The following is a 27,690-nucleotide window of genomic DNA, read 5'->3' as shown; positions in this document are numbered from 1 at the left end:
AGGAGTGAACATGCAGATGTCAACAGGCTGTTCCTCTTTTCAAGCTACTCAAAATAACAGCCAACAGCTTATACCAGACACCATGTTACGAGTTTCCAGGAACACATGTATGAACTGGGCCCAAAACAAAACCATCAGAGAGCTGGAGAACTTAAGCCAGAGCAAACTCAAAAGATAGACATATATGTTTATATATTTAAATACCTGACTAAGAAGAAAGACACATAACCATCCCTCAACAGAGAACACACCATTTTAATTTACAAAGAAAGAAAACCATTCATCTAGTGCTAAAAAACAAACCTAAAGACAAAGGAAGAAAAGTGGTTTTACATGGACTACTTCAGACTGAGCGCAGAAAAGTAAGAATTAACAAGCTGAAAATAAACCTCTGGTCTCCACTCTCCCAGCTACACCACACTCCAGAATTGTCAGTACATGAGCAGCAAAAAAACACACACAGAGGATGGAAACCAGCTCAAGGAAGGGAAGACTTTCTACTGTGCCACCTGGAAAAAGAGGCAGCACCAAAAAGAGATCATTTTCTTCTATCCACAGAGCAAAGAGACAAAGGAGTTTATAGGTAAATATGCTACACAATATCCTGAAACCAGATTTTAATGCTCAAACGGTCTCAGGTGTTAACAAAGCATGAAAACCAGCAGGTAGCCTGCACCTACCTTCGACAAGCACTGGTGAGGTTTGTTTCTCCTATATTTTTGGACGGCTCACTGAGGTTTTGCTCCTTGCTGTGGAGCTGGGAAAGGAGGGAGGTATTGATCAACTCGCATTCGCTCCTGTTTTTGCCGTGCTGCGGGCTGTGCATCCAGCTCCCAAACACCTCCTGAGCCGCCGGAACGGTTGGGAGCCACCTGCCCCTTTCACCAGCCCCTTTGCCCGACTCGGTAGCCTTGGGAACAAACCCCTCCTCTGGAGCTGATCATGTGCACGAGAGGGAGCCAATAAACGCCGTATCCAGTGTTTGATTTCTCCACAAAGTGTCATTCAAAGTCCAGCTTCAGCGGGAAACTTGATAGCTTTTCCCCAACAGGGCCCTGGCGGGGTGTTTTCTGCGGAGCATTACCTCTCCTGGCAGCAGGTGCCTTTTTTATCTAGTGTTTCGTGGGAGTCCAGGTCTTGAGCACCCCAGCCTCTTTGTTGTTCCCCCTATCACGGCTGAAACAGCAGTTACAACCCGAGGACAGAATAATTCTTACAGGATGTAATTCCTGAATAACTTTTCTCCTATTTTGGGAATATCTCTGAGAAGAAATGTCTAAGAATCATCACAAGTTTGCCAGAAAGATGCAAATATAAACTTCCTGTGTTTAAAAATCCATTCCTCCCACAGAGAGGACTGTAAGCTGTGCAGGGGGACATATAGCTTCAGAGGAAGGTAATGGAGTAATTTATGTTGGCAGAGGCTCTGCTTCTAAAATACATGGGCCATACCCACCAACAGTTTCAGATTTGGTTAAAGGCATTAATAATGGCTTTAACTGTTAAATAATTATCCTGTTTGGGGGGTGGGGGAGAAGCCCCCCCCCAATTAATTTGTCCGAACCTGCTGTGTTTCTTCATATGCCATATATCAAACATAAAGGTGTACAGAATTTGTCCTGCTCTTTACAGTATGAGCTCAGACACAGAGCTGCATCTTCACAGCTTGCTTAAAGGCCTTAAAACAAGAGCATCTGACCATGGTGCCTCAGGTGACTTCAGCTGTACTCCATCTTGCAAGAAACAATTGCAAGAAATATTTCAGCAGATGGGTATAATCTAAAAGCTGTCCAATTGTATACACAGCCTGTTAAGATAGAGATAAATACTACACAACTGTTCAATTAAATGAGGTGATGGCTGCCCTGAGTGTTTTGTGCTTGTCTCTTTTTTTAAAGTGTGTATCTGAGTTTCAACAAGGGAAACCCCTTTAGCATAATAATACTGGATAATTCCATGTAATCATGGAATCTTTTATTAATTTAGTGTTAGAATGAGGACTTATCTTTGATGTTGCTGCTTTTGTGCATCTTGTTAGGTTAGTTGATTCAGAGTGCAAAATGGCCTGTTTTTCTGGAAGGGCTCACAGTAATGTATAGAAAATCAGGGACTGTTATTGTTGAAGTGGTCTCAGTGTTGTTACAGTTATAATGCTTGTATAACAACAACAACAACCTATATGTTGTAAGGTTTTGGTGTTATAGTGTGATGACTTTTTTGACTCCAGGTTTCTGATTCAAACTCTCGTTTCAGCAGGGTGATTCTCTGTGCATTACATCAGGTAGGTGAAAATTCAGATGCAGAGAGAAAATCTGCAATTCTGAATTCAGATACCCTGAATTAACCTCCTTCAGCTGTGACAGCACTTGTCCTCTCCTTAGAGGGATGGATCTGTTCCTCACCTTGGCTTGTTGCTTTGCAGTTTGCTTTGAGTAATTGAGGGACCCAAAGCTATTTTGTGCCAGAGGCAATATTATATGGAGAGACTTTTTTACGTTCACCAAAGAAAATTCTTTTTTTTCAGACTTCAAAGACAAGTGCCTTTTCCAACACAAAAAGGATGCAGATTCATGGATTTTGCAGCTTGCTTCTTTTTCTCAGCTTTGTTCTTTCCTTTCACTCTCAGATCTCGGTCTTTCCCTTTCTCTGTCTGACTTTTCACATTTTACCTCAGGCCTGTCCAGAAAAGCAGGCTTATTCTGTGGCCTGCAGGGAAGATGAACTCAAATCCAACCTGGAATCTGAGCAGAGCTTCCCTGTGTAGCCCTGGGAATGTCTTTCTAGAAACAAACTTTGAACACTGCTAGTTGATTGCAATCCCTTTGAGGCTATACAGAGTCTTAACATGTGTTCCTTCCTGTAATATCTTCTTTTAGATGCAAGACTGACATTTTACAGAGTTGAGTGGATGGATGTGTTGCAGTCAGCTCAAACTGACTGGAGGTAAGTACAGAAAAGCCATTGTTTTCTATTTATTTGTTTCTAATTTTTTTATATAATAAACCTTCAGGGGAGTTGTTACCCCAAGAAGGAATGATTCACTTCTTAAGGGATCCTGGGTTGATTCAAGAGGGTTGTGTCTTTTGACACTTGTGTTTTGTTCCATCCTACTGCAGATTTAGGTGAATGGCTTCAGGACTCAGGGGGAGAGGAAGAAGCTGGGACCACTGGTGCTTGAAGGCTGTCTATTATTATTTAAAATTCCTAAAGCTTTTCAGCTTATACAGAGTCCTGTCTGGAAGAAAAAGGAAAGTTGTTCTGTGATAAAACCAGTGAGCTAGGAAAAAGAAGCACTACTTTAATTTTTCAGCCTTTTCATGCTTCATGTATGACCATGAGCAAGTCACCTGTTGCCTCTGTATCTGTGAAAGGTACTAAGACCTGCATTTCTATCCCCTTTTGTCCACTAAAATATAAATTCTCTCCAACAGGGCTGTTGCAAGCCTTTTCCTTGCTTAGAAGCAGTTTGTGCACAACTAGAAATACAAAACACCATGAAAGCTGGAGAAAATAAGAGGTGATCAGAGTCCCCGTCCTCATCCTATACTTTTTGTTGACTTGCTTGTAATGACAATTTTCTGCCAGACGTGACATAGTGGGTAATCAGTTACACTTCTGCTCTTCTGATGTCTAACTCTGAGACATTTTGGCACGTTATTCCTCCTCAGAAGTCCCTTCAGTACAGATGAGGGCAGCTTTATTTTATAAAACTTCTCTTTAGAGATAAGTTGTAAATTTTCTTCCTCTGAACTTACAGGATATAATTAAACAGCAGGTAGATTTGAACTAAGCATAATGTTTAATTCCCCAGCCAAAAAGGCAGTTACAAATGTGTACAATATTTAGGAGCTGAATTTCCTTTCTTTGATTTCTAGGTTTACCTTTAATCTGACTTAATGATTTGCCAGCTCAGGGACCCAGGTAAGATCAAAAACACCACTCTGAATACTTAGTAAAGATTCTGTTTCCTTTCTGAAACAGAAAAGCATAGCAAATGCCTGTTAACTAAACTGTGGAATGTTTGCACTTCGATCAACTTAAACTGTGACAACTGATACTGCCAGCAGACGGGGGCAGTATTGCTCTGACGAACTTCATTTGCAAAAGAAACCTGGAATAGTTGAAGAAATTTAGGAAAACTCAGAGCAGCTGCCAGCGAGGAGGCAGTGCCTTTATTGATAATAAATGCAGGGTTTGATTGTGAACTCTGAAAAGTGAAATCAATGGTAATTTCTCCTGCTTTAGCAGTGTAGTACTTGGCAATTGAGGGACTCTATTCCAAATTTATTTTCTCTGAAACTGTGCAAAATTTTAATTCAAATATATTATTCCGTGTGGATAGCGCTTTTCTTAATGCAGGTTTCTTCTATTGCATCCCAACAGAGAGTAGCTTAGATCTGTCCTGAGAGGAAGTCCTCACAGAAGAATTCCTTTCTTGTAGAAAACAGTGCTAAGATTCATGTGCTAGTTGAGGTTCTGGCCAGAGGCAAGATGAGAAAAAAAGATTTGTATTTAATACTTTTAAATGTTTATATGTAGATGAATGGTGAATATTGCTTTAATTGTATTCAGCACTGAAATCTCGGAAGTTCTCGTGAGAATGTTTTCAGCTAAAGCACAGCAATGCTCATCTCCAAGTTGTTAGTCCTGCTTTTTCATCAATCGTTGCTGTATGTTATTAAGATGTCTTGCACTAGTTTTGTTTGTGTTGCACCTGGCAGGAAGTTAAATCCCACATGTGTGGGCTGGAGTTGCTGCTATCTCTAGTGTTCCAAAAATCCTTCGGTTTCTTGGAGCATCACCAAGAGGTTAGCATTGTGCGGGTGGTCCAGACGGTTTTCTCGATGAGAAATGTATGAGTAACATAGATGGGAACTGGGTTCTATGAGCACCTGACAGATTTTTAACTCCTGTGTGGCATAAGAGCCTGCAGAGAAAGCACTACAGTGTCTGGCAGCCCTTTTTGGGTGATTGATCAAACCTTTTTCCTTAGCTGGTCATGGGTCTCTGATATATGCAAGCATCTGTATGTGTCCTTTTTAGAGCTGGATTAACAATATAAAGGGCGAGCAAATCTGGACGTAGTAGTGGGAGAAAACTATGTGCTTGCAATGGTGACAAATTTGATGGAGTTATTGGCAAAAATGATGTTGGAGTCAGCACCTGAAATGAATTGCAGTGCTGGAGTAGAAGAAAAACTGTACCTCAGAAATTATGTTGGTAACTGTTACTTATCAGCCACTGTAGGCACTGTGAGAAATACAGCTCCTATTAAAATTCTGGTGTCTGCAGACATTAGGTGTAGTGACTAATGTTTTGTATTGGAAATGGATATAATCTGAAGAATTACCTTGGCTTGTTAACAGGCTGACATGTTCTTAAACAGTCTTACATAGTCCTGATGGCTATGGATAGGAAGATGTATGGCCCCAAGAGACAGCTCCCGGAGCCTTAGCCTGTCTCTAGAAGGCCTGTGGAGGGACAGAAATGAATTGCTCTTTGTGGTGACTTGGAATGAGGGTTTTTACAGTGAAACACTAGGAGTGTAAAACTAGAGAAATCTGATTTGAGTCAGGCTAAAGGGTGAGTTCTGGATAAAAGCAATCCATGAGCCTGACCAGGATGTGAAGCTAATGAAAACTCAGCCCCTGGGAAGGAAGCAGAGGGGACAAAGCTCAATATAAGCAAGGATTGAGGATCATCTACCATGAAAAATAAAGGGAGGGGTCTCTTTTCTGCATTCCTCTTCGTGGCTGTTGGGAATGAGAGCTGGGACACAGGGGGCAACGAGAAGGCTCTGGGGAAACTGTAACATCTTAAAGGGGATGGGAATGGTGTGGCGTGAAGGGCATGAACAAATGCAAAGATTTCTGGTTTTAGAGTTGCAGTTCCAAAGCTTTTCCCCCACAGTTCATTATGAGTTTGTTAACACAAGATCTTCATAGCTTTCAAAGCCCCAAGGAGAAATAATGCACATCTCAGGCACTACAAGATCAAAAGCGTGGGCACCTTAGAGGCACAGGCACTAATATTTGTTTACTCAGCTATCCCAGCAGGAAAGGTAGTGGTCTGTGGGCTACTGTCTCTATCATTCTGTTCAAAGGCCGATAAAAACCAAAACACTTTTTGAACACCTTCAGTGATATATGCTGTCAACACTTGTTTAAGTGATGAGTCAAATGCCTAAGCTTACATGCATATATGCAAGAACAGATGGACCCACATCTATAAGTTCTACAGTAGACATTGGTGACTGCCTACATTAATAAAAGTATCCTAAGTTCTTAGTGTTATTTCTTATTCCATATATTGGGAAAGCATCGACCTTTTATGACAATGTAAGTGGGGAAAAGAAATATGTCCAGGGAAGTTGGTAGGCTCTGTGCGGAGGAAAAGCACTTTATGAGAGCAGAATTATTAGCAGTGCTCCACTGTGCTGATTTGGAACAGGTCCATTGTATTTTCAGCAACTGGCAGTTTGGATTGTTACAATTCCTTGGCAAGTACAATAGAAAGATGGTGGTTTCCGGGGGCATAATAAAAGGGTGAGCCCCAGCTTTTGCACACTGCATTTTGTAATTGCATGCTTGATGTGCACAATTGGGCAGCACTGCCTTACTTGCCTTAATCCATCTCTCTCTCTCTCTCTCTCACTTCCTCATTCTCCCTCATAGCAGCAGTAGCTGCTGCAGCTTTGGCAGATCATCGAGGAGAGCACAGAAAATGAAAAGGGCTCAGCTATCGTCTTAACATTTTTCCCAAGGATTAATTTCACCTGCTTCTCCAGTTTTCCTGATAGACTTTTTTGCACTTTTAATCCAATAAGTAGGGAGTTTTTTCACATTTTAAACCCCTCTAAATAGTTTTAGGAGTGGACGTTCTCTCTTCTCCTCCCCCAGCCTTTTTTTTTTTTTTTTTTCCTGACAAGTCAGAAATTGTGAAGTGGACAGAGTAACTGAGAGCCGAGAGGGAGAAGACGCTTCCATTCTTTTAGTGCAGTGGGCTGAGGCAAAAAGGCCATTGTAATGGTAAATCGCATGCAGAAAGGAAGAAAAGACTGATAATCAATCACAAATGAAGCATTCGTTTGGATTTTGGCAATTTGCTGGCCAGGGGCTTTTAAATCTATAAACTTTTTTTTTTCTTTTTTTGCTCCTATTTCTAAAAGCACAAGTTTGATATACTGAAGACAGGAGGAGAAATCTTTACAAAGCTATCATGCCCAGAATACCTGGGAATGGGGAAAGCACAGTGTTGAAACACCACTAAAACTACGCAATTCTGAAGGAGAAACAGCATGCGAAACGTTATTCGGAAATGTTTTTAACCCATCACCTTGGACTCCAGTGCTGAAGAAAAATTTTCTGTCTCAGCCTTTTCTTATTTCACGTATTCAGGGATGACTTGTAGTGGACTTCTGGAGTTTAATTTCCAGCTTCACGGTTCTGTGATTGCCTGAGTGGGTTTTATATTTGACTGAGTATGCGATAGGACAGCTGAGGATGTTAGACAATATTAACACCAGCATATCTTCTTCAGAGTCCAGCATTACCCATAAAGGAAGATATATCTACCTGGAGGCATTGCTTCAAGGAGGCGCTCCATGGGGATTCACACTGAAAGGCGGACTGGAGCATGGGGAGCCATTAATCATCTCAAAGGTATTTTTCTTATTTTAAATGAAATGCAAACAAGTTAGGACTGGTGTCCGACTTAAAGGGCAAGAGTTGTAAAATAACACTGAAATGTTATATTTGACACTGTATTTGGCTTGGTTTTGAAAGCTGTTGAGTACCTATTCAAATCAGTAGATTTGCTCAGGAGCTACATATTTGAGAAACACATGAGAGCTCTCACCATTGTTTAACTATCAAAGTGCAGTTTTTGTCCCACAGGAAGTATCTTGGCTTGCAGAAATTAGCTCTATTTATTTCACTACTATGAAAGGGAGTGAGTAGGGGACTCTCGTGAGGTGATCTTGTGTCACAAAGTCATAGCATATCTGAGCATGTTCAGTAACCCATCACCACCTCTTCTGAAGAGAAAAGAAAGTAAGTGCTTTAAGTCACATGATGTGATGTTGGCTAAACAGAAGTGTGTGTGTGTGTGTGTGTGTAAAGAGAATAACAAATACTTGTACCTATTTGGTGTGTGTACATATTATGCTATATTAGCGGTTTTCTCACCCTATGTACTGTCTACTTACTAAACAGCTAGTAAGTATGGTATGGTTTTTATCATTTTAATTATTCATGATTGAATATTGTCAACAGGCAACAAGTAGTATAGCTTGCAAGGATATTTTGAGGGAAAGAAAATGGGAGAAAGAGTTCCTCATTCTCATCAGAACTGGGCTATTAAAAGTACCCAGGTACCTTAAGATGCAGATACTGAAGACAAGGGATTTTCAAAAGCATCAAATTGAATCTATGAATATCTAAAATATGTTTGACCTGTGGCCCTAAAACTGTTTTGAAAATAGGATTTAGGTAATTCTGCAATTTTACCTGCAGTGGCTGTTAACTGTATTTCTCTTCTGTGTCACCTGTCTGGTACATTCTGCATGTTATAGTATGTGTTTATATAGCAAGCTGCTAGGTGCATGTATGTACTTATGTCTAATCTTACTCCCTCCTGTAAACTGGGACGTATGTGGGAAATTCAAAGGATCAGAACCAATGTCGGCTAAAAGAAAATGCTGATACTCAGAATCAATGTTACTCAAATCCTGCAACTCACTGTGTGAACACATTCACATGAAGACTGTCAGTCACTTGAATAGTTCATCTGAAATAAATTATTGGCAATTAGTGCATCTACATGTTGAAAGGAGAAAACAGGGACTTCCATAAAGGTTCTTTCATCATAAAGGGATTTTAGAAATTTCACATAATCACCTTTCTTGCAGGACCTTCTTGGAGATAATTTGGCATAGCCACATAAAGCAAAACTAGCCTCACTGAAATGGTGTTATATTTTTTCATTTTATAAACGTGAGGCACTAACACTTCAGTCACGTTGTTCAGTTTTATTGGTAGTGTTCTGCATTTGTGAGGAAAAAGTTTCTTTTTGCTTTGACATTCTTCTGTGATGTAAAAAGCGCTACCTTTTTTTTTAATTGGGGGCAGGGAAGCAGAGAGGAAGAGAGATGGCTCTGGCTGCTGAACATGAATTAATCTATGGGATTTGGTTTCCACAACAACCAGGCCCCTTAATGTCAAACATGCCTGGAGTGTGCAAAGTGCCACTGGGAGCTGTATGACTTGTGCCTGCCTTCTGTGAAACAACACTGCAAAAATGTGGTGGGGTTTTTTTGTTGGATTTTTTTTTTTTTGAACTTGTAGCTACTGCTTGGTTTGTGCTATCACTGTTAGCATTTCGTTGTTTTGCTCATGCATCGGTGATGCAGAGCTGGAGAATGGCTTGCATGTGAAAGCTGTGCTTTCTGGAATTCATGCAGCACCTATAGCTGTTTCCTCGTTTCCAGTTTCAGCTGAGAAATTCTTGTGTTTGAATTCACTATGTGCTCTTCAGAATTAATTGCATATTAGTCATTTACCTAGTTCAGTATTCTTCTGATTATACTGTGAAGTAATGAAGAACTGTGGAGAAATGATAAACTGAATCACGTTACAGGTTAAATTCTGTACTTGCACAAGAGTACTTAATTGAATCATAGAATGGTTTGGGTTGGAAGGGACCATTAAAGACCACACTACTCATGCAGGTACGCACTAGGAATGATCCAATAACAGTTCTAAATAATATTACCTATAAATATCAGAAAATATGGATGTCAGTTTTTCATTTTTGATTATTCATAATTAAGGTAGGAGTTTTATTTCTGTTTTGGCTCCCTATTCTGTTTTGGCAAATACATTATATTTATGTCCACTTAACTGTCTGTTTGCGTTGACAGAGTGGTGTTAAATGGCCTTAGTGTAAATAAAAATGTAGATTTCAGCAAATATTTAAGCTGCTACCCATGAAAGCTTGCAACATGACTTAAAACAATCAAAGTAACACTAATGTATTGTTACAGAATACTAGACGGACAGCAAATCTGTTTGAATGCAATAGTTCTTTCTAGCCATCAGGAACTGATGCTCATGTGGGACCCACAAGTATTGGCCCGTCTCAGCTTCAGACCAAAGGCTGTGATAGAAATTAAAAACGAGTGAATTAACAAAAGGCCCAGATGCACGAAAACTGGTTCTCACAGCCGTGTGCAGTTCTTTGAAAAGACAGATTTTTCCACCAATAATATGCCAAGAAATGACCCAAAAGCAGTGGGAGCAACAGCTGGGAGTGCAAGTTGCAAAAACCAGACCTATATTCTCAGCTGGTAGAAAGTGCTGTTTTAGAGATCTGATTATCACCTTCACAATAAGAACAAGTTATCTACCGCCTTTCAGTAAAAGTCACCTTGCTATATAGATGTATTGCTGTGCTTCTGTGCAACAAGACAGGCTGATTTCTCAGTGTGTGTGTGGTTGAGTGCACAGATAGGCAAACTTATGGTTAAACACACTAGTAAATGCTTTGCTGAATCAGCCATGATGCTCAGCACATCATGCAACCAAGTCTAAATCAACTTGTCAGAAATGTGGGTTTTGCAGCTAACATGAATTTAGGTAGTTAAAACAGATGACCTTTTTATGCTATCGCTGTTCTTTTTTTCCTGTGGAAAGACAAACCTATACTGAAGCAGTTTATGACAGCTAATTCAAAGTCCTCAACACAGGTCTCTTAGTAATGTATTTTGCTGGAGGTGAGGGCAGACAATAAACAAATTTATTACATCATCTGACCCACATTTTCCCCTCTCCACATAGGAATTTGCTTTGACATTCCCTCTAGTGAAATTTTTTCTATCTTGTTTCTGGACTGACTATATATAACTGATCACATGAAGGCTGTAGAATCATAACATGTTATGATTCTGGCTGTATAAGACATTTAAAAGAACATACTGATTTTCAATGGAAAGAAATTTGGAAATGCTAACAGTGTGTCAGCAAAATGAAAACTCAGGATGTTGTCTGTCCTAGAGCAGCACTTATCAGTCTTGGGAACATAAGGAAGTTCCCTTTGTCTTCTGGAGCTGCCTGTTGGGCCACAGCACTTTAGTATTGTGCGTAGTATTCCTGGTCTACCTCCAAAGCACAAACTTGTGATGGATCCTCAGAAATAAGCCTTATGGAATCTTCCCAGCACTAGCTTTTGTTGTACCAGAAGGAAAGGAATGGAAGAATGGTCAAAAAGTAGTCAGTTGCATGTTCCTTTTCCGCTGCACCTCAAGGGAACATCCAAAAATCTGTACCTAAATTAGCACCAGAATGTCACTGGTTAGCAGTGGGACAGTGTGCAAAAAGATGAATCATAGGCTGCAAATTAACAAAATGTATTTTCCCTTTTGTATTGATTCTGTGATATGAAACATGTTGTCAGTGAAATGTGTAGGTGAGAGTTTGAAGGGAGCTAGAGTCTTAACATTCTTCCTGGGGAAGAATTTCTCATTTATATGAGCTTAGAGAATGGCTGTCAATCAAATTCTTTACTTGAAACTGTTCACAGTTTCTCCCTGTGTTTTCAAATAAATAAATGTCTTGCAGAGGTGAAGAGGAAAAAGAGGTTGGTGACAGAGGTAAAGTGCCTCTCTAGAATGAGCGTGTTATGCTAGTTTTTCCCAGCTGAGAGAGCTTTGCAAGTTTGTGGACCTGAAAGAATCCAGACTACATCTCCAGAAAATGTGCTACTCATGGTTATCAAATACTCCTTTGGCAAGAAGGTTCTCAAGTTTTTAATTACTTTCTTTTTTAAAAAACATTACAGTTTTCTTCTTCTGTCCATTGGTGTTTAAAAGGTAACTTGGTATCATAAATGTGCCACTAATACTTCAGAAACAGAGGAAGTCAAATCCCCTGTAGTGATCTCCACTTCTCTGTTTTCAGATCTTGGGTCATATAGTTCAACTTCCTTTTTTTTTATTGTACCTGTGTAGTAATTTAGAACGATGAAATTTTGGCCCATATTTGGGGAGATTTACTCACAGTGGAAATCTCATTAAACAAGTGGTTTCTTCACCTGGAACTAGAAATTTCATGAGAAATGCAAAAGTGATTGCAGGTGATACTGAATATTTAACTGGAATCTGATTTTCTTTGGTGTCAAAACCATGATAATACCCAGAAGCAAACCCAGATTTCCATTTCCATTTCCATATTAATTTTTTGGCTCATCCTGAGCTGTAAGATCAATATTGCAACAATGAAAGCCCTGGCTGTTCTAGGCAGTAAAGGCAAACTGGTAACAGAAGAGTTCATTCCCTCTCAATTTCCTGCAAGAATTTTTAATTTAAGGTAATTAATGTTAATCAGTCTCAACCATTTTGGTGCCAGGCAATCTATTTCTGCAGTCTGTTTCTCATTGCTACACACAAACACTTGGAATAGTTTTAGCTGTTGTAGGCCTCTGAAATGCCCTTTTATTTTCAGCTCCATGTTGATGATACTAACAAAAGAGTTGTTTCTCTTGCCTAGGAATTAAAGCATCTAAAGCGTTCTTTCTCAGATAGTAGCTATGTGGGAACACTTTTCACATGCTGTGCTGTAGTTCATCGGTTCCCTTAACTCAAAAGGGTAGGTCATTTACAGGGACCTCATGCCAGAAGCATGACACAAACTCTGAGGTTTACCTCTCAGCAGGGATGTAGGAAGCAATAAAAGTTTAATAATAATAGGAATAGTTTGGGACAGAGCCTGAGAAATAATCTTGAATTCTTGTAAGGTGTTTAAACCTTGTTAGGAGCCTGATCCAACTTCTGATGAAATGAATAGCCCCTTAGCAGTCGGTGCTTCCAGGAGCTGGATCAGGCTGTTTTCCACGAGGCTCCCATGCCTGTGCTACTTCTCTAATATTTTTGGTTACGATGCCTTGTTCACCTCACTTGAATGAGCTCATAGAGCAGTTAGTGACATGTAATGAGAATCGTTCCACCGTTCTTGACAAAACGAAACCCAAAAAGCCGTTCTGGACCCCAGCTGGCCCACAGACAGATATCCCTGTCTCTGCCACTGATCAAAACACTCAGAATCAGTGTTCTTCCATTACGTCAGTACCAGGAGCCCATTGCTTTCCCCACTCAAATGCCCGGAGACCCCATAAACAAAGTTAAATTATGTTATGCACTGACAAGCAAAGTTTCTTTGCATCCGTTCCCCATATCTGTGTGTGTGACAAATGGCAATTTAGAAACCGTTAACCTTTTTGCAGGGCTGCAAGCACAAAGAAGACAGCCAGTGCTCGCATTAGAGAGGCTTGTCTGAAGTTGGCAGAGTCACGATAGACTTATTGGCCTGGGCATGAGGATGTGAAACTGAGCTAGTGGCATGGTGACTTGTTCTGTGATTATTTTTTTTTTAATTATTTTTTCTTTGAAAGTTTCCACAGTTGTTCTTGTCTGGTTAGATATGGACTTTATTTTTCTCCTCACTGCTGAAGAATTGCTTGGGGCCTCTGTGTTGTTAATGTTTAAAAAAAAATACCCCTTTTCATGACTTATCTTCCAATGTACTGCGAATGGGCTGATGAAGGTTTCAATTTCAAAGCCATTGTTACACTCATGCCTTCTTGCAAAGCATTGTCTGCACTGGATATGCCTTTAAGGCCATAGATATGGATGTTGTGTATAGTATGGCAGGTCCTTAGAAATGTTATTTCTTCCTGTGTAAGAACAGAACAAGAATGGTATATAAGAATCGCCTGAGTGCTGATCTCTTACTATTTAACTACATCAGATTACAGGGCATGGAGGGTTGGCATATTCATTATTCCTTCACTTCTTGTATTCACTGGGGAAAGCAGTAAGTGAACAGTAAGTGGGCAGTAATTTGTCTAGGACTAAACCCTAATGTAATTGCTTGTGCTTGGTCTCAGTCCAAAGGCAGGTGAAAAGGTGCTCCTGTGAGCAAAAAGAAGTACAGACCTGCACTGACTGGCATCCTGTCTGGGTTGTGGTAAAAAGATCAAGGACCAAACCAGCCTGGTCAACAGAAATTATTTCTTCCTCATTCCCCTCTCCCTGCCCTCAAGTACTTCTTTTAGGTTTGGCACTGGAGAAAGGTGTGCTCTGTTTGCTGATGAGCTAACGGGTTCATTGTGCAAAATCATCTGCCTGCACATCTGACTTTTGTTGCTAGACTGTGGCAACACACAAGGCAGATGCCTGATCCCAGACATCAAGCAAATCTGGATGATGCAGACCTTTGCTTTCAGAGAAGCAGAAAGGAACTGTTGCTGTGATTATTTCAGAAGGCAGAGGGGCAGTTCCTCACCACTCTTCGTTGTTTCTCAGGGCTCAGATTAGGGTCTCAGGAAGGACTGTTGATGCCAGCACAAGGGACAGGATCGTCTACCTTTTCTTAAAGCTAGGGAGCTGCTTGATGAAAAGGCTTCTATTGTCAGCCCCCTCCATTAGGCTGCAGATCGTTCTCTAGCACAAAAAGACTTCTGTTCACTTCGACAGCACTGAATTAGCAATTGCAGACAAACAGACTGACTGACGTGAACAGTGGCTTGCTGGGCATTGCTGCTGCACCAGCAAAGTCAGTAGGAGCTTTTCAGACTGCAGATAGGCTGTCTGAACGGGTAGTGCCAGTTGGTCTGTGATGCATCACAATGAGCCCATCTACTGGGAATACCTTGGTTGTCCTTATTAACAAAGATCAGTACAGATGAATCCTAAGGTGCACAGAAAACTCAGTGATGTGACTTTTATGAATGTGCATGTGGAAGGAAGTTACCCTTGAAAAAAGTCATACCTTTAAGCTGACAAGGGCTGGGGACAATGACTGACAGGTGTCTGTCTCCAGTTGACCAGTCATGCTTTAGAGTTGCTCTCTTACGAGAGATCAACCCAAGCTGTGAAGTTTTGGTCTAAATGCAGAGATAGCTAGTCTGAAGGATCAGGTCTCCACCACTGCATTGCAACCACATGAGTTACGGAGGACCATATGCAGTTTAATGTCCTTCAGATTCACAAAAAGGAGTAAAGGAAGAAATATTTTCTTCTCAGGTTCTTGGACAGAGAGGGATGCTGTGTGATTAAACACAACGTGTAATCCTTAGTGTCAATAAATGGAGCCTTCGTAAATCCTGCCCTGGCTTTAGCTTCCACGAAAGAGATTAGGCAGAAAAATGCCATGTATCCTTGTCTGCTTGGCTGTAGCAGGTATAACCAGAGTTAAGATGTACAGTGATCCTAGAAGGAGAACTAGAGAATGCACTCTTTAAATCAGTGTTTGTGCAAAATAGATTCTACTACGTTCAACTTTTCCCACGCTTCTTGGGAGCCCAAGGCATAGGAAGAAAAAACATCATCGATAATAGAGCTGCAGCTGAGCTAATCTCGTCTCAAATGTCATTAGTATTTGCCTTCAGGATCTTCTGATGAAGCTCAAAACTGTGGAGCACGAATCCAGCATGGATCTATTGTGTGTGAACTACTCAGACTCTGGTAGGGATCTTTGAAGGTGAAAATGTGATGAACTGTAATTTGCTTGTCAACAAACATTGGTAGTCAAAGAAAAAATGCCCAGAGGCCTTTAAAAATAGACTGCTACACCAAAAACCCTTTGTCACTTACTTGTGTATTTCCAAAGCCCTGCGTGGATCACCATCTGGTGGCAGCAGAGAGCATCCCACAGCAGTGTCAGAAAACCTGAAATGTGTTGGTGGTATCCATCAGCCCAGGTGGCAAATCTCTCCCCCGCTTGAGATTTGAGAGAGTAGACTTTGCCTTTGAGCCTGAACAACAGAAACAGGTGGGCGTTCTGCCACCATTCTGGAGTCTTCAGGCTGCGTTTCTGATCCTGCATAGGAGAGGCTTTCTTTTCCTGCCCTGATGCTTGGAACAGGAATAATAGGAAGATAAAATTCAGCATCAGGACTAGCTTGTCTGCAGGAAGATTTGGCATCCTCTGGCTGCCTAGCACCCAGCCACATCAACCTCACATCTTGGATTTCTTTCTGTGAAGTCAACAGTTTGGTCTGCATTATGAATGCCTGCCGACATGGGTGCTGAACAGGACCAAGCTTGCTTTGTACACGTGAGATATGGAAATCAGACCCTGGGGTAGCCTCGACTATCACACACCAGTGATGGAGCAAGGGTTGCTAGATATTTGGAGGTTCCCTGAAAACTTGCCTTGGCTGGAGCAGGGTATCGGTCATTGCTGTGTGTCAGATGAATATTATTTAGGAAGTGTAGATTTTAAGTGCACTAAATATGTTTCTCCTTTTCTTTATAATCTCATCTCACATAGGCTGCCATATCTGTGTTTGTCTCACCCAAAGGGTTCCTGCCTTCTTTGTAGGTCCACTTACTTAAAACCCTCAGGTTTGGCTCACTTACTAGATCCTTGTTTCTGAGGGAGGTCTGGACTGTATACTTCAGATGGACTTGCCAGAACCCTAGGTCTTTAAAGAGACTCAGGTCAATGCCTGGAAGCATCTTTCCCCTGTGGAAATACAGTCTGTGTCTCTGCATCACACTTAGCACTCCGAGCGAAAAAACATCTTCCTAAATGTCCTAAGTTTGCTTTAAGTAAGACAAGGCTTGTGTAGATTCATTCACATGGCTGAGCTGGAAATGGAGTTCTGGTCTTCCCATTTTCAGCCAGACACTGCCTGAATCTATTTCCACAACTCTTGTTACTTTGCCATGAACTTCAAAAAACTCAAACAAATAAATGATTCCAGGTTTCTTGGTCAATTGAAATTACGAAAAGGACAACAGGAAGAGACAAGACCAGCTTATCCAGGACACAGCTTGTTAACATCCTAACTGGTATTCAAGCATAATATTAATTTTTCACACTTGCATTAAAAAATCCCAGCAAAAAAAAAAAAATTCAACCCCCAGTGAAGAATGATTCCTGCTGATAAGAAAATCACTGTGCTTAAATTCATTAATAGAATAGGCTGTGGGATACATTTCAAAGCACAGGGTGAGAAATAAGCTCCCAAATCCCATTAAGAAATAACAGGATTTATGTGCATTCCTCCCATATATTAACTTTCCCCTCTGGAAACGTCTTGTGCTGAGTTGGTGCCATTTTTCAGGCAGGTGCAATGTTTTGCAGTTCCCACAGACCTCTCCAGATAATCTGCCTGCCTGAAAGCCATTCCCTATTCTCACTCAAGAATGGGGATTTTCTGACGCACAGATGAATGACGAGTTTGGCTGACGAATGTCATAGCTCCATGTTCTACTGGGATTCAGTCACACATTCTGCAATGATGCTGTAAGCAGTTTTGTCCTGTCCATATCAGCAGTTAAAATGTTTTAAACACCAGCCAACAGAGATAGAAGAGATACCGGTTTTATCAATGGTGGGTCATTTTCTCAACATGACTTGACACACAGAGGTACAATTTGTGATGCTGAAGTCTTTGGGGAATTGGTTTGTATTGTCAGTGGGGTCAGTTTTTGTTAGCACTGTTAGAGGTTTTTCACCTTTTTATTGAAGGCAAGTTTTTGAAAATATGCCAGATCTTCACATTTGCCATTACTTGTAAGAGTTTTCATTACTTTTTTCCTTTTAAAGGCATGGATAAACATCAAATGTTAGTTCACATAAAAATGGAGATAAAAGTATTACGGAAATATTTGCCAAAGAAATGAGCAACAGAGCCATTTCAAAAAGTGGTAACAGTTTCATGGGGCAGAAGGAGGCCAGAAGGGTTTCTGGGATCTCTGAAGAAGATACATGTTGTGGCAAGAGGTGTTTATTTCAGAATTGTAAGAGCATACAGTCCACAATATGTTGCAGAAACTTCCTAACACCTATAGAGAACTACTGACTTCCTGATAAACACCATTAACTGTAGTCATACAGAAGTATTTTTCTTGGTTTTCTGTTTAGCTTGTAATCAGTATTTATTTTTTCTATGATGGTAGTGCCAGCATATCACAGTTGAAAACTATGACCCTTTTATGCTGTTTATGAGTGTAATAAAAAAACTGCTTCTGAGCATTCGGAATTTATAGTTATGATACCGTCAGAAGATGTAAATATAAAACCCTTAATATGGCAATGGGTGAAGAGTGAAGCAAGAGTGAGCTTGCAAATGCAGTGGTGAATTTACTACCTCATATAAGAATGATGTTGCTTGGTGTTTATGCGTTATTTAATGTTGGATTTTAATATGTTTACTATGGCACATAATCGCTACAATAATCATGTCCTTGAAAACTTGCAGTAGTGCTGGATCCATTATTGCTATTTTTTTATTTTTCTGTAAAAATATGCATTATTTAAATGAATGCTTCATTTAGAAGAGTGGTTTGGTCTCTAATGTCAGACCTCATGTTTTTATACATTGATTGATGACCAATCTTGCCAGTGGCCTGAGAGAGATCCACATTTCTCAAATGCAGTCTCATAGAAACTGGGAAATGAGCTGATGGAATTTGGACCAAAGATCTGGCTGCTTTCCAGGAGCAAATACATGGCAAGACGCATTTCCAGTTTCAAGAGAGAGGCTTGAGATGGAGAAAGAAATGCAAAACATTTAGACAGAGAGGGGTGGGGTCGTGGGGGGAATCTTCATTTTATCAATGATCACATTCCCCTCCCTCCTGCCTTGCTCCACTTCATGTTTGCTTAAAAGCAGTTGCCAGTGTTTGTTGAATAGTGTCAGCACAGAAGGGATGCAGCCACTGACCTGACTATAAGGCAACAGCAAAAGGTTAGTAGAATTAGTCTTGTACTGCAGACTTGTATTAATAGTTGTATTGTGGTGTTGTTGGCACAAACTCTGCAATTAAATAAGTTGTTGGCACTCTTCCCTAGGTTAAATTACTACTGCTGTTCCCCCTGCTTGCAAGTCAATGAATACAACACTTTTGGGGAGGCAAGTTCAAACATTTTTGTTCTTTTGGGATTCTGCACATTTCTGATTTCAAGCTAAGAGGTTTCTGCTGGCTTTCCAAGTAGACCTCTGTTGTTGTTCTGTCTCTGCAAACAGCCTGTGCAAACTAATGCTGGAATAACCAAGCAGGGAAGGTGGGTGAGGGGGAAAGACACGACAAAAGACTGATGTAGAAACAAATGCCCTTAGAAGGGGTCCCTGCATTCTCTCATGCCCGGACCCATGGATGCTTCTTAGCACTGGGCTATTGTTGTAGAGGATTAGGTTTCCATCACAGCTTCATCAGGGGCAACTTACCCTTTTTATCAGCCCAGAAAGACAGCCACAGACACTGGGGGAGGCGGGTATCCACGCCTATCCTTGCCTAAAAGTGCAAAGCAGCCACTTTTTCCAGCTCAAGGCCCTCTCCCACTCCTGCTTTAGTCGATGGCAATTGGGTTTGGCCCAGGGACCCGTGCACCCCTCTGTGCTGTTCTGCAGGGGCCACTCACAGTGATACACCTCCCCAGTCCTGCTTGCCAGAAAACTTTGTATTTCCAATTTATTAACAGTTCCTTCTACTTTGGGAAAAGCAGTCCTTGCGCTTCTTCCCAAGTCTGTCTCTAATTTAGCAACAGATGTTGGCCTACAAGATAGCACCTATGTCTTCACCTGTTCGCTAAGGGGTAGATCTAAAAATCACTCTTCCCTCTTCCCTGGCATATCATAACTTTGTTTTTCTACAGTGTTTTCAGTAAAGCTAGGGAGTCAACTGCAGTCTGACTTCTCTTCATGACCTACATTAAGACTAGGACTAAGATGCAGCCCAGTCCTTTGCAGTAGCAAACTGGAAACATCAGACGCAGGAACTAGAGGTGCTTCAGTCTCATATTTCCCTGTGGCCAGTGTTGAAATGCAGCAAGACTGTAGGGGGACTGTGCTACTTACTGTATGAGTTGAGAAACTTGTACATATAATGGTTTTCTTAGAAACTGGTGGTATACAGAAAAATGTCTAGGGATAACCTTAATCTGTGCTTCCCTTAAGACTGGCTGTTATTTAATCAGTCATCAGATGTTAATAATGAATTGCATTGAGAGGTTTCCCTGTCTACCAATGACATGATCTTTCTATAGCTTATATCAATGTTTAATGGAGATTGATAGAGAGTGAGCCACTAGCGCATCAATAGAAGTTGGAGGTTAGGAGAAAGGAATAAGCAGAAACAAAAGTAAGTGTGCTTGAGTTACCCTGTGTCTCTACAACTTCTTATGTATCTCATCAGCTGCTAAAACAAAAAGTTCCTCTGCTGGTTGGAGCTGAAGAGAACCAGGGTGAGCGTCTATTGTTCTATATGTTTTATTATTCTCGTGCTGTGATCTTGTCAGCTCTCGTTAGCTTAACAGGTTGGACTGTGTCACTCCTTGGATGGGAGACTTTGAAACGCAATGAGAAATGACACAAAGTGGTTCAGTCCGTAGCCCTGCTCACTCTGAGTCAGTGCTGAATCACTGACCCATCAGAGTTTGAGGTGGAGAGGGTGTGATAGCGCTGCTCTGGCAGCCAGTTCTGGCTTTGGTGATGAGATATTATAGAAGGTCAGTCGGTGGCATGTTTTACTAGAAAAAAAATGTGATCCCATGAGCCCATTTCTGTTTGGGATAAATTGCATACCAACACCAGTACCATCATCTTAATTTTTTTTTGCTCTAGAGCAGCTAAGGGTTGCAGGTAGCTGTTGTGAGATGCTTTGGTAGCAGACGGCAGTGCCTGCAGTGAAATGGTTGTATTTATATACATACATATATATGTGTATATATATATATGTGTGTGTATGTCAGCTGAGGGTGCCTATAGTTTGTAATCCCATAAAGTACCAGGATGAAAAAAATTCATGCTTTTGAGCTGAGTCGGAATATATGCTGGAATATAGAACTGAAAGGTAATACATAACCGGATTTGGAGGGGTCCCTGAACACCAATTGCATACTCTTCTCTTGGGTTAAATCAGTGGTTTATAGACATTGAGAGAGAACTAGCCATTAGCACAGAACATAGAGATGTGAGAGTTAGGGGGAAGGGAGTAAATACAAAAATTCAATGCTTGTATAATACGCTTATGACATTTTGATGGTGACAACATACAACTGGTGCATCCAGCCATCTCAGTTTTAAGCCCTCTTTATAATTCCCAGGGGGTTGTAGTCTGCCCTTGTACTTTTGGTGACCAGTTGTAGACCAAGCAGAATACTCAGTCAAATGTCTTTGGTTAGTTCCTGAGTCTTCAGCACTCAAGAGAGAGTCTGCTTTTCTTTAGGGTCATTTGTAAATGGTAGTAGTATCCTGCCATTTCCGCTAAAAGCATTATCTTTCGTCATGCCTGTGGCCATGGCATTCGCAAATGACCTAAAAGCCACAAATGACTCCAGCGGCAATGGAATCTGAGTGCCAGTGTTGCGAGGCTCCTTGCAGCTGTCGGGTATCATTGGCCATCTTCAGTAGCGATACATAGAAATCTGCAAGGCAAGTTTATTGTACCAGAGTAGGGGTTTGAAGTATTTCCTAAGGAAGTATTTCAAGGTATGAATGAATACATATTCTAAAAGCTGGTAATGTGGGAGCTAGGTAAGGAAGCCAAAGTTAGAAAGACACCTCTCTGCACATGAGAGACTGTGCCTTTCCAAACTCTGCGTATATCCCTGCAAACTCTCTATCCACAAAAAAAAAAAAAAAAAAAAAAAAAAGGAAAGAAAAGGGAAAAAAAGAAGATGGACAAAAGGAAAGTGTGGTTGTCTCATAGCTGCTCAACAGGCAACTCTGAGATCCTTCTGGCAAGATCAACTGAAGCTGAATTTGTCATTGTTTGGCTTGTGTCACCCAGCTGGTCGGGTCAGAGAGCTTCTCTGACCTGAGTCCGCAAGTGATGGACAGGTCTGTAGAGGGCATTATCACAACATAATCACATGGAATGAAAGGAAAACTGTGTGTGCCTTTCTTAACTTCCCCCCCCCCCCGTTCTCCAAATCTTTAGGATAATACATCTTTTCTTATTTTACTCTGAATCTGTTAATGCTTCTGTTATGTAATAAGGTTTTCACAGCAAAATATGGCCTGGAGAGTAGTAAATGGAGCTCTTCCAAGGATCCACAAAGATCTGCAAAGATTCTGTTGCACTGCTAAAGGAAGAATTAATCATGGTCAGAAATATTTCCTGCTGGGTTGTAGTGTGCTCGCTGGTTTCCTCTGTCCCTCAGGCACTAGTGGAAATTCCAACTGGCAAGGAGGTGTGGGGTTTGGGTGGTTTTTTTTCTGGTTTAAGTTAGCTAAATTGGTTTGGGAATAGAACAGAGGGTCTGTAAGTTCTTAGTGGTACTACTGCTCTTGCCAAAACCAACAGAAGCCAGGAGGAAAAATGCTAGAAACCCAAAGACCCTGGTTGGGAGAGACCAGAGGAAGAATTCTATTGGCCTGGGGACTTTGAAATTCCTTTTATCTTTTTGTATATCGGTATATATGCATGTTGCTGGGTTGGGGGGAGCGTAGGAGGAGGTGTACGTTTGGAACAAGCGGTGTCAGGAGTTTGGTTGTTCACTTGGATTTACAGGTTTTATTTAGCTGCAGCATATTGACCACGGTGTGAAAACTAATTTTTAATACATGGAAAGCTTGAAGAACCCAGAACTATGAAATATTCTTGGATTGGTGACCTGTGTAAAGAGACTAGTTCTTGTGGACCCTAAACCAACGTTGCGGCGAGACAAAAAGAATAGAAAAAAAATTAGGGGTTTGTGTTGAACTGAAACATTTTGTTCAACCCTGTAAAATAAATGCAGGTGAACTTTGAAATGAAAATAATAACTGAAAACAAAACAGAAATATTGTGCTTTAAAAATGTTGAAGTTAAAAGTTTCAACCCTTTTAAATTGTTCTTCCTGCCCTGCCTTTTAGGAATCAACACCATTTACTGCATTTAACCTGCATGTGGAAGCAGCCTTGTTCTTGCCACTCAGAATCACACTATAGCTAAATAACGATGCCCCACTCTTGTCAAAATATGTCTTTCTTACAAAATAAAGCTCTGCTTGAATGTGGAGCAATTTAGACTTCATACAACGTATGAATGACATTCCTTATTATCTTCGTGGCTTATTTTGACCTTTTGCCTTCTGGTGAAATGGAGCTGAAATGTGCCAGAATCCTCCTTTAAGACCTTTTCCTATTAGTACAAGGGATATATTAAGCTCCTAGGAGAATTTAGGTAGTGAGGTAGAATTTTCATGAAGGAATAGATGTGGTAATATCCCTGGATATTATTCCTGTGCATTTCATATTTCTAATGCAATTGTGATGCTTCAAAACGCATCTTTTATAGGGGTATAAAATGATATGCACCAATTTGCGCTGTTACTGTTTTTTCCTCTTGTGTGTAGGAGCAATAAGGATAGATCGGAATCACCCTGTGCTGTATAGTCTGAGCAGTAGTAGTTGCCGAGACAGGAACTAGAGGAAGCATGTCTCAGATCAGCAGTTCTCAAACACGGTCATAAACGCATCAAGAGCTGGCACAGTGCATGAGCACGTGACGGTATTCTGCTCTTTTTACAGCTCTCCATATCTCCTCTGAGCATGGCATTGCAGTGAGGCCATAATAAGCACTCAGATACTGGCTGGTGATGAGACACAAGGGCTGTGGCTAAAGGCTGCGTAAAATTACTAATAGAAGAGGGAGCGGCAGTCGGGAAAAGCAATACTGCAAAAATGTGGCGTTGCTAGTGTTGTTCCAGCGTGAGAGATGTCAGCAGAAGAATCCCAAAACACAGTCGTTCAGAACTGCAGGTTACTTTCATACAAACTGCTATTTTTTTTCTCTAAGAGCTTCCTATTTCTGCTTACAAGAAATACCGATTCATTTCATCCTTGGCTACTGACACAGTTTTACAATGGATAACAACAAATGTTTTATGGGCCCTTTGATCCGCTGCAGCCTATGGAGTAATATGAATCAAGCAAGTGTTGGTCAGCAGGGCAGGGATGCAGGTGAATGAATCCTTTGTTATTCTTGCACTTGTGAAGTTGAGGTACCACTCACATTACGGACAAACTAACTTTTAATATTTTTCAATTACCACTGATTCTGAAAAAGGCAGTCTGAGCTCTTCTGCGTGGCATGTTGTTTAAATGAAAAGACATCTCCACATGAGTACTGGCCTCATGATCCGATATTACTGGTAAATAATAATATTCACAGGATAAATATTTAGTGATTTACATTTGGGCTGTATGTGCTGTGTGCTGCTTAGAAAAACATTCTACACCACCAGCCATTATCCCCTCTGGTTGATGTACACATTGCAAGCCAAGGACTGGAAATGGCTTGTTTGATGCCAAACGGTCAGTGTCACCTCCTCTAATCCTTAGACATGTTTGCAATTGAATACCTCCTGGCAGAGATCCATGCACCAAACCCCTGTTTAGAGACTCAGCACTTAATGCACAAGATATTTATTTTTGTCTTTTACCAAGCAGCAGTGGCTTGCAATTTTCCCTTCAAGTGTACCCAGGAAAACATCTCTGAAAAGAACACTGAGCAATGGCACAAATGAGTACATGCATTTTTGGATACTGTGACAGTCTCTGATGGAGAGGAGTGCGATAGGTGGGGGGATGTACAAAATGATGTTACACATCCCAAAAGTGCATTGTCACCTAAATACAGGATTGATGTGCTTTCAGTCTTCGTGTGTTGGCATTTTTGGCTGTTTGGTGAGTTGAATAGAGTTGATGTTATTGTATAACCTCTTTTTCTGATCCAAACTGATGAGTCTAGTCAACTTTCTCTGGGATTTCTTATGTTTCTTACTGCCATAGTATCTATTGTGTGAAGTCTTAGATGAACCACAGGTGTGGAAAAAGGAAGATTACTTATGAAAATAAATTTTCCACGTTCTCTCATCTATATGAAGTCAACACTGATTTTGATGCTGCATGGGGAAATAAATGCTAGCAAAGGCCTACACTACAGTCTTCATACCTTAGTGTTATCATACCTAAAGGTGGTTGCCTTTTACATTTCTGACTCCCCAGAGTGCATCTCCTGGGCACATACTGGAGCAAAGATATGTGTGTCTTGTTCTCTTTTCTTCCTATATCCTGAGTGAGGAAGATAAAGATAGACTATCTTATACCCAGCTATCTATATCTTTTGACTGTAAACAGCGTGGCATTGTCAAGACATGCTTGGGAAAGATCAAGCAAACACAAGACTGCAAAACAACTGTGCTCTTATTCTGCTTCCTTCTGTATGAAAGGCATTTTTAGCAGCCCTTCTCTATCTGATACACATCCACAAAATTATTTCTGTAGCATAGTCATCTGAGGCTCTCCTTGGCTGGCTGTAAAACGCTGGCCAGATGTAACACCTATCCTGTCTCGATATTGCATTGCCAGTAAATAGTGCTGCCAAAAATCTGCAGGGAAGGTAGGGGAGAAAGATATTTCTCTTTCTTTATTATTATTGGTAACTGGAGCTGAGTGAAAAATGGATTTTCAGGTCACTGGATGTTAAAAAAATACTTGCACTTGATCCAGATGGTTCGTTTCAGTAACAGTTTTAGATTTGACAATTCCCAGAAATAACTTCAACTACTAAAATCAGATAATGAAATTTTAATTTAAACTGAAAAACTGAACCTTTCTGTTTTAAAAATAGTGAACTTCAGGCTGTTTTCTTTTTAATGAATATCTTATCAGAATCAGTATGTGTTTGTAAAATGTTCACACTACTAACATATCACAAATGGGATTTAATCACCTAAGTCACATAGGCATTAGAAAAGTAGATGAGCAGTCTTTAAAGCAAAGTAGATGAGAACTGGATTTGGAGGAACACTTAGTGTCCAGGGAGGTTTCCCTGGTCATTAGCTGTAGGACTCTTAAATTAAAAATCTTTCTCCCTCAAGTTCCCTGTTGGCTACTGCTGTTATTTATTAATACTCCAAAGCTCTCACACATGCTGTCTTTCCACCCAGAGGAGACACTGTGGCCCTTTGCCCATGAATACTGCAGTGGAGAGAGGCAGGGAAAAACAGTACTGTGAGGTTACTCTGCTGTGATGACCATCATTCCCAGGACTGGTGACGGGACCTCCATGGGAGAACAGATGTTTCCACTGCCTGAGCTAGAAAGCTCGGCTCTAAGCAGAAGGTTGTGAAGAACTGGATAAGGCCAAGAAGGAGACACTGTACGCTCGACATTAGTGCTTAAACTCTCCCCACAACCCCAGCTGCCAAAACCTTGTTATTTCAACTATTCTAAATAACTTATCAGATTTGTCTCTAAATCTAGGGGTAGCACTAATCCAGGGAAAGAGGTTTTGGTAGTGTAAGGCCTTGTCAGTAGAGCAGCTTGCAAGAGTGAAGCAGCTTTTCTTAAAGCTGGTGTATATACGCCAGCCTAGTACTTCTGTGCCAGCGTAAGCTGTTGAGTTTGTGCTAGGTTTACTCGTGTAGGCTCCATTTGCATTGGCGCCATATGCATGTGTTAGAGTGACGCAGACATGCCTAGCCCAAACAGGCCTGTAGCTCTCCCATTGCAGAGACCGAAGGTTAGACAACTGACACTTTTTCACTTGTTTTTGCCATTCTTTGCTCAGTTTTGCATGACCCACACCTCAGCGACATAGCTCTGTCTCTGGCTGCACTGTGCACTTTGTGTTTGGCATCTAACTACATGTTGCTGGTTTTTATCAGCCTGGTGGAGCATGCTATTGGAGTGGGAGCTACCTGGGTGCAGGTGCTCAACATACCCCTCTAGCAGCCCACATCAATGTCAGCTGGAAGGTCATCAGACTTGGTGTTTCTGCTCAACCTTGTCCTCAGTTAAATACCGAGGTGGCTGTAATTCCTGGCACATGAGTTACTGCCCTCAAGGGCTGCCTAACTCCCCAGGGTTTGCCTTGGCTGAGGAATCATGGAGTTTCACTGACTTGGCCAGCTCTAAGGTTAACTGAGGACAGCTGTTGTATGCAGGATGCTGGCTTGCTCCGCGCCGGCCTCATGCGTCTCCTCCCCACGTGAAACATGGGAACAGTCAGAACGGTATTTGAGAGGAGGATGGGAGCGCAAGCCAGATCTCTCTGGGATCTGTGTGTATGTGTGCTAATGAGGCCCAGAGGTGATGCCAGCCAGCTATCTCAGTGTAGTTTGCACATGAGTGCACCAAGAATGCACCAGCTATTCAACGATAATAAGTTTTTATAAGCACACGTTTCTGACCATGTCAAATTTTGTACCCATTCAGCTGCTAAAATCCATGGAATTTGACACTGGGGAAACAATCACATTTGAGAAGAGCTTGTACAAAGGGGAACTCACATTGCTTCCCAGCTAGAGCCTGAGCAGTTGATTGGCTTTTCTAACACAATATCATGCATTTATTCCTTAAGCAAGATTAAAACTTTAGAAGAAGAAAGATTAGTCAGCAAGATTAGAATAGAAAACATTCTTAGAGAGTTATATTAACCATAAAGAACCATCTGCTCTCCACAACTGCAAAAGTAAAAGGAGATCTTTCTTGCACAGTTTTGGATGGTAGAGTTCTATAAACACACAAATGCGGTGTAGTCTGTTCTCAGCTCAGAAATCCCATTATTTTCTCTAACGTTGCTTATGCAGGTAAAGTAGAATGTGCTTAAGGGTGTGAATAAGACGAGCAAACAGAAAAGAATCATGTTCCTAGAGATCTTGGTGTCCAAATACCCAGACAACACCAGAAGAC

The 27,690-nt window shown here is 41.0% G+C and overlaps 2 protein-coding genes across 4 annotated transcripts in view; one reads left to right on the top strand and one right to left on the bottom strand.

Moving 5' to 3' along the window:
• CCDC158 (coiled-coil domain containing 158) overlaps window positions 1-902 on the bottom strand; it is a 35,141-nt gene extending 34,239 nt beyond the window's left edge. The window contains exon 1 of the mRNA XM_069775531.1: window positions 681-902. Within this exon, the coding sequence (XP_069631632.1) occupies window positions 681-826 (146 nt within the window). The 5' untranslated portion in view covers window positions 827-902. The remainder of the gene's footprint in view (window positions 1-680) is intronic.
• Window positions 903-6,701: 5,799 nt separating this feature from the next.
• The window catches only part of SHROOM3 (shroom family member 3), a 154,501-nt gene continuing 133,512 nt past the window's right edge, over window positions 6,702-27,690 (top strand). For 2 of the 3 annotated variants that reach the window (XM_069774798.1, XM_069774660.1), the window contains exon 1: window positions 6,703-7,661. In XM_069774798.1, coding sequence (XP_069630899.1) covers window positions 7,503-7,661 — 159 coding nt within the window. In that variant the 5' untranslated portion in view covers window positions 6,703-7,502. Of the gene's footprint in view, window positions 7,662-27,690 lie in introns of all 3 variants that reach the window. The other variant, XM_069774726.1, reaches the window with a different exon arrangement.

Source organism: Haliaeetus albicilla, chromosome 1, assembly GCF_947461875.1.
Source record: "Haliaeetus albicilla chromosome 1, bHalAlb1.1, whole genome shotgun sequence".
NCBI classification, from domain to species: domain Eukaryota; kingdom Metazoa; phylum Chordata; class Aves; order Accipitriformes; family Accipitridae; genus Haliaeetus; species Haliaeetus albicilla.
The sequence above is the reverse complement of the archived record's forward strand: the minus strand, read 5'-3'. Positions and strand labels throughout refer to the sequence as shown.